This window comes from Mirounga angustirostris, unplaced genomic scaffold (assembly GCF_029215605.1).
Source record: "Mirounga angustirostris isolate CCGP_5_RB_7025 unplaced genomic scaffold, mMirAng1.0.hap1 SCAF_3, whole genome shotgun sequence".
Taxonomy (NCBI): domain Eukaryota; kingdom Metazoa; phylum Chordata; class Mammalia; order Carnivora; family Phocidae; genus Mirounga; species Mirounga angustirostris.
This window is the reverse complement of record NW_026991711.1, coordinates 54,781,450-54,794,723: the sequence shown is the minus strand read 5'-3', so window position 1 is coordinate 54,794,723 and position 13,274 is coordinate 54,781,450. Positions and strand designations below refer to the sequence as shown.

General features: G+C 37.2%; 1 protein-coding gene across 1 annotated transcript in view; it reads left to right on the top strand.

Moving 5' to 3' along the window:
* Positions 1–13,274, top strand: part of NUFIP1 (nuclear FMR1 interacting protein 1) — a 49,587-nt gene that overhangs the window by 1,508 nt on the left and 34,805 nt on the right. Inside the window, exons 2-5 of the mRNA XM_045869482.3 lie at positions 945–1,027; positions 3,303–3,401; positions 4,142–4,204; positions 5,001–5,077. Coding sequence (XP_045725438.1) covers positions 945–1,027; positions 3,303–3,401; positions 4,142–4,204; positions 5,001–5,077 — 322 coding nt within the window. The remainder of the gene's footprint in view (positions 1–944; positions 1,028–3,302; positions 3,402–4,141; positions 4,205–5,000; positions 5,078–13,274) is intronic.

Genomic DNA, 13,274 nt, shown 5'->3' with positions numbered 1-13,274 from the left:
AGATTGTTAACTTAAAACCGTTCTCTAACTGCATAAGATTTAATTTACATTAACTTTAATCCAAATCACTGTTTATTGTGTGCCAAATGCTGGGAATAGGAATGTGCCTAAAACAGTTCTAAGTCAGATGAGATGGGCTCATAAATGTAAATCAACGCATCGTGACTGGTGATGGAGGCATATGAAAGGTGATTTCAGAGTTTAGAGGAAGTTGGGGAAAGCTTTTGGAAGAAGTGTCTTGGGAGATGTTTAGGATTTAGGAAGAGATCCTTTTTAGACGGGGCAAAGAGGTGTGAGTACAAGGTGAGTTCTGAGAATTGCACTGTTCTGGTGTGACTGAAGCAAAGTAACTGGAGGTATGGGGGGAAGAGTAGGATGAGAAAATAAACCGGATTCTCATTAAAGGACTCTGGGAATCATTTATAGATTTTCCAGCAGGATTGTGACCAGTGGAGGATTATTTTTGTGGTGTCAGTGTGCAGGGTCTGTTGGAAGAGAGGGCTTAGGAACTGGAAGACAATGGGGGAGGCTGTCAGAGTAATCAAGGTGAAAGATAAGGGTTTCAGAGTTGGGTCATGGCAGTAATATTTCACAAGGCTCAGTTTTCCTGGTATAAAATTGATGCTGAAAGCACTATATTGGGATTTTATTGTTTACATTTCTAATGTTTGAAATAACTACAAGAAATTTCATCAGGTTAGAGTGGCTATTCCTTTCTTTACTTTGACACCTAAAGCATGTATGGACATGTAATCTTACCAATTACGTATTCATTTGAAAAATATTTATTTGGTAGACTAGTCTTAATCTTTGTTAATTTGTTTGAACTACTTTTCTTCTTAGAAGAGGTAGTTTTTACTCAAGTATTTGTGACATGTTAGGGTAAATAAAAATTTAAAAGTTGTGTAGTTGCAAATATTTATGGATTTCTTTTTGTTTTTTAGTTAAACATCCTTATTTTCCACGAAAATATGATCCAAAGTTCACTGATGTCAACTTCCCTCCCAGTAGAAAACAGAAAAAAAAGGTATTTTTAAAGATATTCTTGAATGTGACACTTGGGTCCCTATGTCACTGTTTCATGCCTTTTGTTTCTATTACAACGGTCTCAGTGTTTTGCATCCATTTTTGACACAGTGAGGCCTTGCTATAATAGGATCTTTAAGGATCTTAGCTTAAGTAAAAACTTTAAGCAAAATCTTTTTGAGAAATAAATGGAGAAATTGTAGAAAAAGAAAGCATTCAGTCCATTTCAGTATATTTTCATGAATAAATATAATTGAGAACTATGATTACTAGTAAATGTAAATGTTATTAAACCTTAGTGAACAAAAAAAATATATATGTATATATATATGTACATGTACATTAGCAAATTGGGATAGGAAGGATGGAATTTAGGGAGAAGAATGGAAATCCAAACTCTTCTCTTGTAAAATTGAAAGTATGGAGTTAAGAACAAATTACAATGACACAAACCTTTTATTTTTTACGATTTTTCTTTATGACATGGATCTTTTAGGAACAAATATTTCTGTGATTAAAAAAAGCATTTGCGGGGCGCCTGGGTGGCTCAGTTGGTTAAGCGACTGCCTTCGGCTCAGGTCATGATCCTGGAGTCCCTGGATCGAGTCCCGCATCGGGCTCCCTGCTCAGCAAGGAGCCTGCTTCTCCCTCTAACCCTCCCCCCTCTCATGTACTCTCTCTCTCTCATTCTTGCTCTCTCAAATAAATAAATAAATCTTTAAAAAAAAAAAAAAAGCATTTGCAGGAGTTTTTCTTGAGTCAAATTCAATTAAAATTAAATTTAATGTTAATTTAAAATAGTTTAGTTTATCTTCTATGCCTGAAGTAATGTCTGAAATTATTCAGAGTTTTTTTGTGTTATTATTGTTATTTATTATTTATCTTAACTCATTGTAATGCTTCGATTCTTTTCGGTAGTGGATATTTATCATTTTTATGAAAAAAGTTGTTATTTATTTATTTTTTTGAAGATTTTATTTATTTATTTGACAAAGAGAGACACAGCGAGAGAGGGAACACAAGCAGGGGGAGTGGGAGAGGGAGAAGCAGGCCTCCCGCGGAGCAGGGAGCCCGATGTGGGGCTCGATCCCAGGACCCTGAGATCATGACCTGAGCTGAAGGCAGACGCTCAATGACTGAGCCACCCAGGCGCCCCAAAAAAGTTGTTATTTTTTTTAAATCAGGATCAACTCTTGGTTATGCTTTAGAGACCAAATCTTAAAATAGGCTTCTTTTATTCTTTTTTTTTTTTTTTTAAGATTTATTTATTTACTTTAGAGAGGGAGAAAGAGAGAGAGAGAGCTTGCGCACATGTGTGCACAGGGGGAAGGGACAGAGGGAGAGAGAATCTCAAGCCGACTCCCCACTGAGCACTGAGCAGACCAGGGCGCGATCTCAAGACCCTGAGATCATGACCTGAGCTGAGATCAAGAGTCCTGGACACTGAGCTACCCAGGTGTCCCAGGCTTCTTTTATTCTGATGAAGCTTATAAATGTGGTCTGTTTTAAGGTGTATAAATGTCAGGGTGCCTGGCTGGCTCAGTTGGTAGAGCATGTGACTCTTGATCTTGGGGTTGTAAGTTTGAGCCCCACGTTGGGTGTAGAGATTACTTAAAATCTTAAAAAAAAAGTAATGTCATTATTTTAGAATGAGTTGAATAAAGTCTATAGCATGAAATTAGTATCGTTCATTTTGGCATGGCAACTGTGTAGCTAATACTAAGAAAATACTGTGCATATCTAATGTATTAACATAATCCCAACATTAAACAATGGGAGGCCATTTTCTATATACTCTATCATTGTAGTAATCTTTTTTGTTTTATGTTTAAGCATAAAAATAGCAAATTTGGAATAAATAACTGACCTTTACTAAATGATTCTTTTTTTCCTTTTTGGAGTTTAAAAAAATGTGATATATTTGTTTTTCCTAAAAGTTGAAATGCTGTTTTTACCATGAATATTGACTATTAGATCATTTGACATATGCTATACTTTTAATTAGATTACCAATTTGAAATCTACTCACAGATTATATTAGCTGTACTCAGATTTAAAATTTCTTTATCATGCCTGGCTTTTCCTAATATACTTCCTAAAAATAAAATAAAAGAAACAGAATTATCCCTTCATTAGAAATGTATTCAGAAGTTTCTCCCACATATAGGGGTTATGTGAAAAATCAAAGTACATACCACTGGAAGGATAGTTATATTTTTATCATTGATTAAACATTTTTTATCAAAAGCCTAACGTCTCTCTGTTTTTGTTTGCAGAAAAGAAAGGAACCAGTTTTTCATTGTTTTTGTGATACCTGTGATCGTGGTTTTAAAAATCAAGAAAAGTATGATAAACACATGTCTGAACATATGAAAGTAGGTTTTTCTTGGTTGCCCTGAAATTTATAGAAAAATGGGTATATTTGGTAGAAATTCTGAGCTTTTTTCCTTAAAAGTTTATAGTTTTCGTAGAAAAGTTGTTTGATTACTTGACAAATTGAGACCGAGGCCCTGGGATGTGCGGTTTGAGGGTGGGGAGCCCACTGCTTCAGGAAGAGGCAAGATGGCAGCAAAGAAGGGAGGTCTGACAGCTGTGTGTGTGCACCTCCCCTGCTTTGTAAGAGTGTTGGGCCTCACCTCCAGCTCCTCTATGCACCTTTGTGTGTTTTTTCCCCTTTAAGGCTGCCCTTGACCATTTAATCACACCGTAATTTGCATGGCCCATCACTCTCTAAGGATGGTCTGGACCTTATTAAGTACTTTTAAGAAATTTTTAATCAGAATGTTCTTAATTTGGAAAGGTTCTTTTCAGTTAATAGGAATGCCCCTTCAACTTTAGGAATTAAGAAAATTTTATAATGTTGCTGATGTCATGGATTTACTAAGTAGAGAAGTAATTGATATATATTACTGTTCTGTATGCTTTGAGGATGTCATTTTTAAATACAATCCTATTTTGGAGTGCTGTTTGTTTTGCTATGGACGTAAGTATGGGATGATAACACGACGTAGATGGGATAACTATGTAATTCAACCAGATTATGTCTGAATATGTAGTAGTTGGGTAAATTTAATATGGAAAACATTGAATGATCTTTTTTTTTAAACTCTTGCAGTGTCCTGAAGTAGATTGTTCTTTTAGTGCCCATGAGAAGATTGTCCAATTCCATTGGAGAAATGTAAGTTCTTGTGTGGGTTTTTTTTTTTTTTTTTTAATTCATGCTCTTTTTATTTCATTGATTTGCTATCTTCACAGCTCTTCATTTACATAGCCTAATAATAAGTAACATTCAAGGAGTACTTTGTACTTTGTATTATTCAATTTTATCCTCACAAACCACTATGTGAAGTAGATAAATATTGGCCAGAGTTGATCGATTAAAAAAAATGACTGCCCAGGGCCTTAGCACTAACTCTTGCACTTGAGTTTCTTGACCACACATTCCATACTTGTTTTGCTACACTGTGCTGCTTCATATCGTTCTGTGTATTCATTATTTCTTTAGCTACCTCAGTCACTTTGGGCTGGTAGGTCATTCATTTGGGTATCTGATGTCAGTTGGGAAATGGGGGCATACCTGCTTTGTAACCAGAGTTATGTTACTCCTTTTTTTCTTTATCAGTAGCACTAATCTAAATAAGAAATTGCTCTTTTCCTTTAAAGGAGAAGTCATAATAATGGATAGATAAAACCTGCTCACTTTGTTTTAAAATTGTCTCTGCTAGGAAATTTAATGTTGAGTACAGAGTCTCCATTATCCCCCGTGATACTGGAAATTTAGTCAGAAACATACAATATGAGGGCGCCTGGCTGGTTCAGTCTGTGTAGCATGTGACTGTTGATCTCAGGGTTGTGAGTTCAAGCCCCATGTGGACATGGAGCCTACTTTAAAAAACAAAAAGTTACAACAACAACAAAAAACGACCAACACATACAATATGCTTCCTGTTGTTCAGCAGGCTTTTTCTCCCTAGATGCATGCTCCTGGTATGAAGAAGATCAAGTTAGACACTCCAGAGGAGATTGCAAGATGGAGGGAAGAAAGAAGGAAGTGAGTCAAGAGTTCAGAAATGTGAAATAACTTTCTTGTACTGTGGCAAGGCTGAATACTTCCAAATAATGCCCATTCTGGCCCTAATGAGCAATGTGAAAAAGGAAATGATGGTGTTTTTTAACATTGCAAATATTCCTCTGAAAATGACTAGTACTAATTTTGCTGTTCTTCAGAGTTGGTATATAGTGAATTTGAGATTGTTACTTGATGTTTTAAAAATAAGCATACAATTTTTACTAGGGTAGTTTTGATTCATTGAGTTCCCTTACAATGTTGGTACTAGGGAATGTGGCTGTGAGCTATATAATATGAGGTTATTATTGAATCAGTTTTGAGAGGACCTAATACGAACTCTTTGTAAATAACTGGTGTCATAATGGGACTGTACCCTACTCTTTGAGGGGAGCTACTACATGCCAGCTATGTTAGATGTTCAGTGCTCAATCATGAGTGGGTGCTATTATTTAAAAAAATACATAATACTTTGCTATGTTTTTCTTTTGATTTTTTTTTCCCCAACAAAAATCTGTTGAATGACTGCAGTATGCTAGGTAGAGGAAGTATAGCAATGATACGTGGGTTTATCCTTAATTAAAAAAAGACCAGGAATTCTTTCCTATGAGTAATGGCTAAGAAAATTGAGCCACAATGTGACTTGTGGCTTTATGCTTATCAGGGAGGAAAGTTTCATAGAGGTCTAGCGAGAATATACTCATGAAAAATCCCAGGAGGACATTCTTTTACTGTCTTCTCAGAAGGGAATATGACAGCTCACCCTGAAGCCAAAACTAGGCAAAATTATTAGAATGGTCAGATGCATTTTTAAGTCAGGTGATGTTTTTCTGGAATTAAAAAATGAGGAGAGCCTGAGATGAGAAAGGGGATAGTTATCTTCTGAGGTCAAGAAAAATACTTAAAACTCTTTGGACCGGCAGGTCAAATTTTTGCTTTGTTCCACTTAATTTTTTAGTTTATTTTTAAATTCAACATTTTTATTTATAACGAATAATTTGAGACCGTGTTGACGTTATGAAAAGAGGATGTTAGTAAAATTATGGGTATTTATTACCACCACTGTCATCATCCTCAAAGTCTTGGGTATGTGAGTAAGATAAGCTTGATCAGATGCCCAGCAAACAATAAAACATGACATGGCGTGTTTTATTAGTTTGTTAATATGTGCTGTGGGTACAGTGTGAGGTGAGTAAATGTATCAATGAAATACACTCCAGGGTATCTTAATGCTTTTATATAGCACTCACTGTCTCACTTTTAAACCTCTTAAAATACATGTTTTTTTTTTTTTTAATATTTGAGTATAGTTGGCACATAATGTCATATTGGTTTCAGGTATACAGTGTAGTAATTCAACAAGTCTGTGCGTTATGCTGTGCTCACAAGTGTAGCTACCGTCTGTCACCATACAACACTATTATAATACCATTGACTACATTCCTATGCTGTACCTTTTATCCCAGTGACTTACTCATTCCATAACTGGAAGCCTGTGTCTCCCACTCCCCTTCACCCATTTTGCCCATCCCTCCACTCACCTCCCCTCCAGCAACCATGAGTTTGTTCTCTGTATCTATAGGTTTGACTCTGCTTTTTGTTTATTATTTAATTTGTATTATTTTTCAGATTCCACATATAAATGAGATCATGTGGTATTTGTCTTTCTCTTTCTGACTTATTCCACTTACCATCATTCCCTCTAGGTCCATCCATGGTATCTTAAATTTTTAGTTTAGATCCATTTACATATGTGGTGTTGTGGCAGATATTATACTGTTAGGTGAAAAAGTTAGTGACTGTCCTTTAAAACTCTAGAGGTAATTCTGTGGGAAGCCAGCATAAACATAAAGATTTAGAACCAACTGAGAACAAATAGAATTTAGTCAATGTGTATATAAGTATCAGTTATGAATACTGTAAAATGCAGGATGGATGAGGGTGAAGGGACAATCAGAAGAATTTAATTTTTAAGCGATTAGAGTCTAGCCAGTCAGCATGGACTTGGTGGATTTAATAGAATTTTAGTCACATCTTTGGCTAACAAATGAAGGAGCTTAGGCCACCAGGAGTAGAGTATACTAGAATGCCTTTTTCTCTTTATCTCCTTGGCAGAATCTTATTATCTTGAAAGACCTGTTTCAAATGTCCCCTGATTATCACACTCTTCTTAATCTTCATTTTCTTTATCTCGGTGCTGCCAGGGTGCTAGTCTGTAATAAGATGAGGAACTTGTATCAGAATGTAAATTGATACATTACTTTTTTTACTGAGAGAAAATCTTTGTAGGAAAAGATGTCAGCTGATTAAATATTTTACTTTGTAACATTGTTGGTTTATATTCTGGCATCAGCATGTGGATTGGCTGCCAGTCCTTGGACCACCCTACCCTAAGGCACTATTTACTACCTCATTTGTGACTAGGTAGCTTATGAATACAACCACAGTAGCGTCTGTTGCATTAATCAGTTATCCCTAGTCTTGGAGATCTTTGGTTCTGTTGCACTTCGGGCTGTTCCTGGAATTTAGTATGTGGAGAATAAATATTTGTGGATTGACTTTCTGTTAAATGGTGCAGGGTAGTAAGACCCAGTCTCAGCATGAAGGGAGCCTAGCCAATTGCATGATCAGACTTAGAAGTTAGAGTAGTTAGGCCCATGACGTGGTTTGACTTAGTGAAGAATTCTGAAGCATGGCATATTGAAGCACCCTGCTCCATTTAGCTGGCTTCTTTATATATACAATTTTTTTCTCCTCACAACTCCCTAAGTATATGGTTATTTTGTTTTGTTTTTTGCTTTGCTTCTTTGTTTTTATCAATAGGTTATATCTTTTTATCACTTTACACAGAAAAATAATAAAACAAGAAGAATTAACTCCATTTCCTGTTTGATACTTAGTTTGAAGAGCAGATGCTGACGGTGTTGAAGATTGTATCCTGCTAGATGGGGTGGAAGTGACCTAAGTGCTAAAACAGTAGGCTGTTCCCCTTGCAACTTAGCCCTGACTTTGATCAGTTGGAAGTTAGTGCAGCTTAGTGGTGCTAGGCCCTTTTATAAATGTTTAATTCTTTTGAAGAGGATGACAATGGCTGCTAGTCAGCATAGATTATAAAGCAGTTAGGAAGTTAACTAAACTTAGTTGTTGAATCTTGCAAGTTTTGAGTCCACTTAAGTCAGTAGGAAAGGTCTGAGATGAGTTTCTAATTTGCCAGCTTTGGTTCTTTTATCTCTAGTGGCTGTGTAAATTGGATCATGAACTCTGAGAAAATTAGACCACTATTAATAATGGTCACCACTTTCAATGACTCTGTTCTACAAGTCCAACTATTTCACTCCCTCACAGTCCTTCCCTCCTCAGCATGTAGTCTGGAGGAATGCAGTGTTTCTTGGCAAAGGTAGGTTGAGCTGAACTCAGATCTAACTAGGAAAAGATGAGGGGAGGCAGGGATAGTATCCAGATGGATTGGCATGTTCAAGGAACTTGAGTATAGGTAAGAGATGATAGAAGTTTTTGGAAGATGGCAGTGATACGGACAGAAAGAACTAGGTGGATATAGAACATTTGGGAGGTAAATGGGCACTGTTTGGAGATTGAATGATAAGAAGTTGAGGAGGAAAGGTTTTGAGGAAACTTCTGGGTTCCTGATGTGAGCCCCTCTGAATAGTGAATCCTGGAAGAGGGTTTGGATGTATTGATTTTGGACATTGTTGAGTATGAGGAGATTCTGAGATATTTATTTGAACATGTTGCATAGACGTTGGGTCTTGGACCAGACTGGGCTGGAGATATATATTTTAAATCATAAGGTTATAAATGTAAAGACATAGAGTGAAAGAAGACAGCCTAACAGAGTAAAAATCAGTAAGACTGCCAAGTGAGAGCTGGAGAGGTAGAAGAAAACTAGGAATATGACATGTCATGGAAGCCAGCAGAGGGGAGGATTTCAAGAAGGAAGATGTGATTAGTAGTAGCAGCGTAGTTTGCTGTGGAAAGGTGAAATAAAACAAGAAAAGTGACTGATTTTGTGACATGTAGGGCCTACTTGATGTGGATGCAGATGATTGGTTCTTCACCCTTCTTTGAATTTCCTGCCATCTGTCTACACAGCTCTCTGCGGTTCTAACACCCTCCCCAGTGATTCGTAACAAGATGGGTTGCAGTGGGTTGCAGTTACCTTTGCCACCTGCTGTTGGCATATTAGATGCTCCAACAGAAGCGTGTATACTTTGAATTCCCCTGACTTTTTGAGACTCATAGCTTATAATAAATAGTTCATTAGGGCCTTTTTATATTCAGATTTCCTTCACCTTCATGCAATTTTAGCCACTCACTTCCATGATCACAGTCTGGATTTTATACTCTGGATTTTTGCCTTGGAAATTCTAAAGCTAGGCATACTTGTCTTTCTATAAATTAAAAAAAAAATTTTTTTTTGTTTTGTTTTTAAGTAATTTCTACACCCAATGTGGGGCTTGAACTCACAACCTTGATCGAGAGTCACATGCTCTACTGACTGAGCCAGCCAGGTGCCCTTGGGCATATTCCTCTTTGATCATAACTTCCATTCTATCCAGCTCTCACTGTCACCTCTACCTAGTCTCGCACTAGTTGAGACCTCGCATCCCTTACCCCCTTTACTTTCTTCTGTCATCCCCTCTGTGTTCACCTCCCTACCCAGTTTGTTTATTTATTTATTTAAAAGATTTATTTACTTATTTATTTATTTGTCAGAGAGAGAGTGAGCACAAGGAGGGGGAGTGGCAGGCAGAGGGAGAAGCAGGCTTCCTGCTGAGCATGGAGCCTGATTTGGGACTCGATCCCAGGATACTGGGATATGATCTGAGCCAAAGGCAGATGCTTAAGCGACTGAGCCACCCAGGCATCCCTTTATTTATTTTTTAAAAAGATTAATTTATTTTAGAGAAAACGCACGCATGCATGCATGAGTTGGGGGAGGGGCAGAGGGAGAGAATCTTCAAGCAGACTCCCCACTGACTGTGGAGCCCCACTTGGGGCTTGATCTCATGACCCAGGAGATCATGACCTGAGCCAAAACCAAGAGTCTTACACTCAACCGACTGTGCCACCCAGGCACCTCTCCCTGCCCAGTTTAACTCACTTCAGCTACTCTGGTCAGTATCCCAGCTCCCTTATTCCTTTATCCTTCATTGCACCTACCTGGCAAAATCTCAGCTCTGGCTCAGTTGCTAAGTGCTATTCAAGAAAATCACACAATTGAAGTGTTCTCTGCAAGCGAATACTCAGCAGTGCTATCACGCTTAAGGAACTGACTTGACTGATGAGAAGGTTATGTTGTTTTCTTTGTACTTGTGCAAAATTATATGTTCAGTAGGCATATATTTCTTAGTTATATAGGTGTAGAATAAAATATAAAAATAAAGTCGTTAAACTCATTTTATTTGTTTTCGCCAACTAAAATGCCAGTGAAGACAAAGCTCCTTGAAACTGGCAGGCAGGATTCTGTAATGTGGGCTTAGCATGTCTTTTCTGATTATTCCTACATTACTTGCTCATAAGAGCTCTTTCTCCTAGCCAGACTCGTTATTTAGCATATCCCAAACAGGGTTTTTGACCTTTCAGCCTCAGTCTTGCTCATGCTCTTGCTTCTAGAATGTCTTACCTTCTCCATCTTTGAGTTTTGCCCTTAGACCAGCTGAAATCCTGATGCTTGAGGGTTTTTTTTTTTCACCCAATCTGGCTAGAGGAATATCTTGTCCTTTTCCATCTGCCACTTTGGTATAGATGTCCTTTATGATCCTGTTAATGAACTTCTTTGCATATGTGTCTTTAAAAAAAAAACTAAATTATAGTCTTTAGAAATATAAGAATTATTTTTTATGTGACTGTTTATATTCCCTGGTGCCATAGATGTAAGGGATGGTTGTAAATGTTGGTATATGTAAATGTGGCTTTGATAATGTTTTTATTATGGGTGTAATTCTATTTTGGTATAACCAAGTAAGTGGTTGTGGGTATCTTGCTGAGACTTATGTTTTTAATTCATGTTTCAAACTATACCTTTGTCATTTTAATTTTTAATTTTTTTACCTTTGTTGTTTTTAGTTTTTACTTTTTTAAGATTTTATTTATTTATTTATTTGTCAGAGAGAGAGAGAGAGAGAGCGTGTGCGTGCACAAGCAGGGGGAGCAGCAGGCAGAAGGAGAAGCAGGCTCCCTGCTAAGCAAGGAGCCTGATGCGGGTCGATCCAGGACCCTGGGATCATGATCTGAGCCGAGGGCAGACGCTTAACCGACTGAGCTGCCCAGGCATCCTACCTTTGTTGTTTTTAAAGAAGTTGGGTAAAAGTGTGTTGATCTGATTAATAATTGTTGTTGGAAATCAGTAATAATAGCTAATGATACTTAAACTGCTGTGGTTTTGAACATTAAATTCTCACCACATAGGACAGAGCATCACTAGACAAACCAAATTAATCTGTGTTTGAATGCATTACTTTCTAGAGTAGCTTTCCCTGTGTGAATATGAACTATGCCCCCTTGTGGTTTTGTGTAAAAAGTGCTTTAAAGGAAAAAAATTACACAGGCTAAAGAAACTTAAGGTCTATTAATATTTGAAGACAAAAACCAGCTTAGGTAGCAAGTGTAAAGGCTCTGGTAGAAGGCTAGTTTGATTTTCTAATGTTAGCGAGAAATCTTAGTAACCTTTGAATTTATATTATGTTAATGTAAATTATGATATGTTCGGATACTTTATGTTAATGTATGTTAGGATACCTTTGGCTAACTTCTTGACAGTCGTTTAGCTTAAAAATTAGAGGTAAACATTCAGTATTTGAAAAGGCAAGGATTTTATTATATATGGCTGAGGTCACCAAAAACATATAGGAGTAGATACTGCCTTGCCTTTAAGATTCTTACTCTAATATGAGATATAAGATAAATATATGTGAGATGGCCATGAGACCACAGGCAACTGAAGCAATAATTTTAACCATGTAGGGATAATAATGTCTGGTCAAGGGGTACTTGGAATCTTTGGAAGGCAGGGCTACTAATTTGTTTTGCAAGACTTCTTGTAGGAGGTATGGTGCCTGCCCACCCATCTTCCCCATTTATTTTAAGGTATGTTACACATACAGTGAAATTCATCTTTTTTAATATGTAGTTCTGATAGATGTATATCATCATGTAATCACGGCCACAATCAAGGCATAGGACTATTCTATTAACCCCCCAAAATTCCCTCATGCCCTTTGTGGTCAGCTTCTACCCCCAGCTCTAGCCCCTGATAACCACTGATCTTTTTCCTGCTCCTATATTCATATCTTTGCAGAACATGATGTAAATGGAATCATACAGTCTATGGCTTTTTGAGTCTGACTCTGACTTAGCTATAGTGCATTCGAGATTCATTTATGTTGTTGCATGTAGCAGTAGTCTGTTCCTATTCTGTTCCATTATATGGATGTACCACAGTTTGTTCATTTATTTCCCAGTTGAGGGACATTTGGGATGTTACCCGTATTTGGCGAATGTGAGTGAAGCCTTTGTAAACATTATATACAGGCTTTTGTTTTGTTTATACTTTTTTTTTTTGACTTGGGTAAATAGCTGGGAGTGGGATTGTTTTGTCATATAATAAGTATAACTTTATAAGAAGCATATGGTTAACTTCATAAGAAACTGCTTTTAGGAGGCAAGTTTTTAAATCAAGATATGCCTAGTAGGGCTTGGACAGCATTCTGATTAAAGAGGATGGCTAGGATGCAGTGGTGCTTGCATCAGTTAGGATCCTGTTTCAGTAAATGGAACAGCGACCTTTACTACCTTAGCTTAGCACAAAGAGGGCTATTTTTCCCAGATAGAAAAAAGTCCTGGGCTACTGTATCAGGCACATTTTCTTGCTTGTTGCTTGTTAGTAGGTGGCTTTCATCTTCATGTCCACCAGGAGGTTCCTGCATATCCAAATATTAAGCCCTCATTCTAGGCAGGACGATGAGAAAAAGGCAAAAGGCACACAAAGCTGAAATCGCCTCTTTTCATTGGGACAACAATAGCTTTATTTTTTATATCCAATCGGGAGACTTCCATGTAGCTCTCATTGGCTACAAGTGGGTTGCTTGACCACCTTTAGTGACAACAGAGTTGATGGAATATCCGCAAACAAAATTGGTTTTTTTTTTTTTTTTAAGATTTT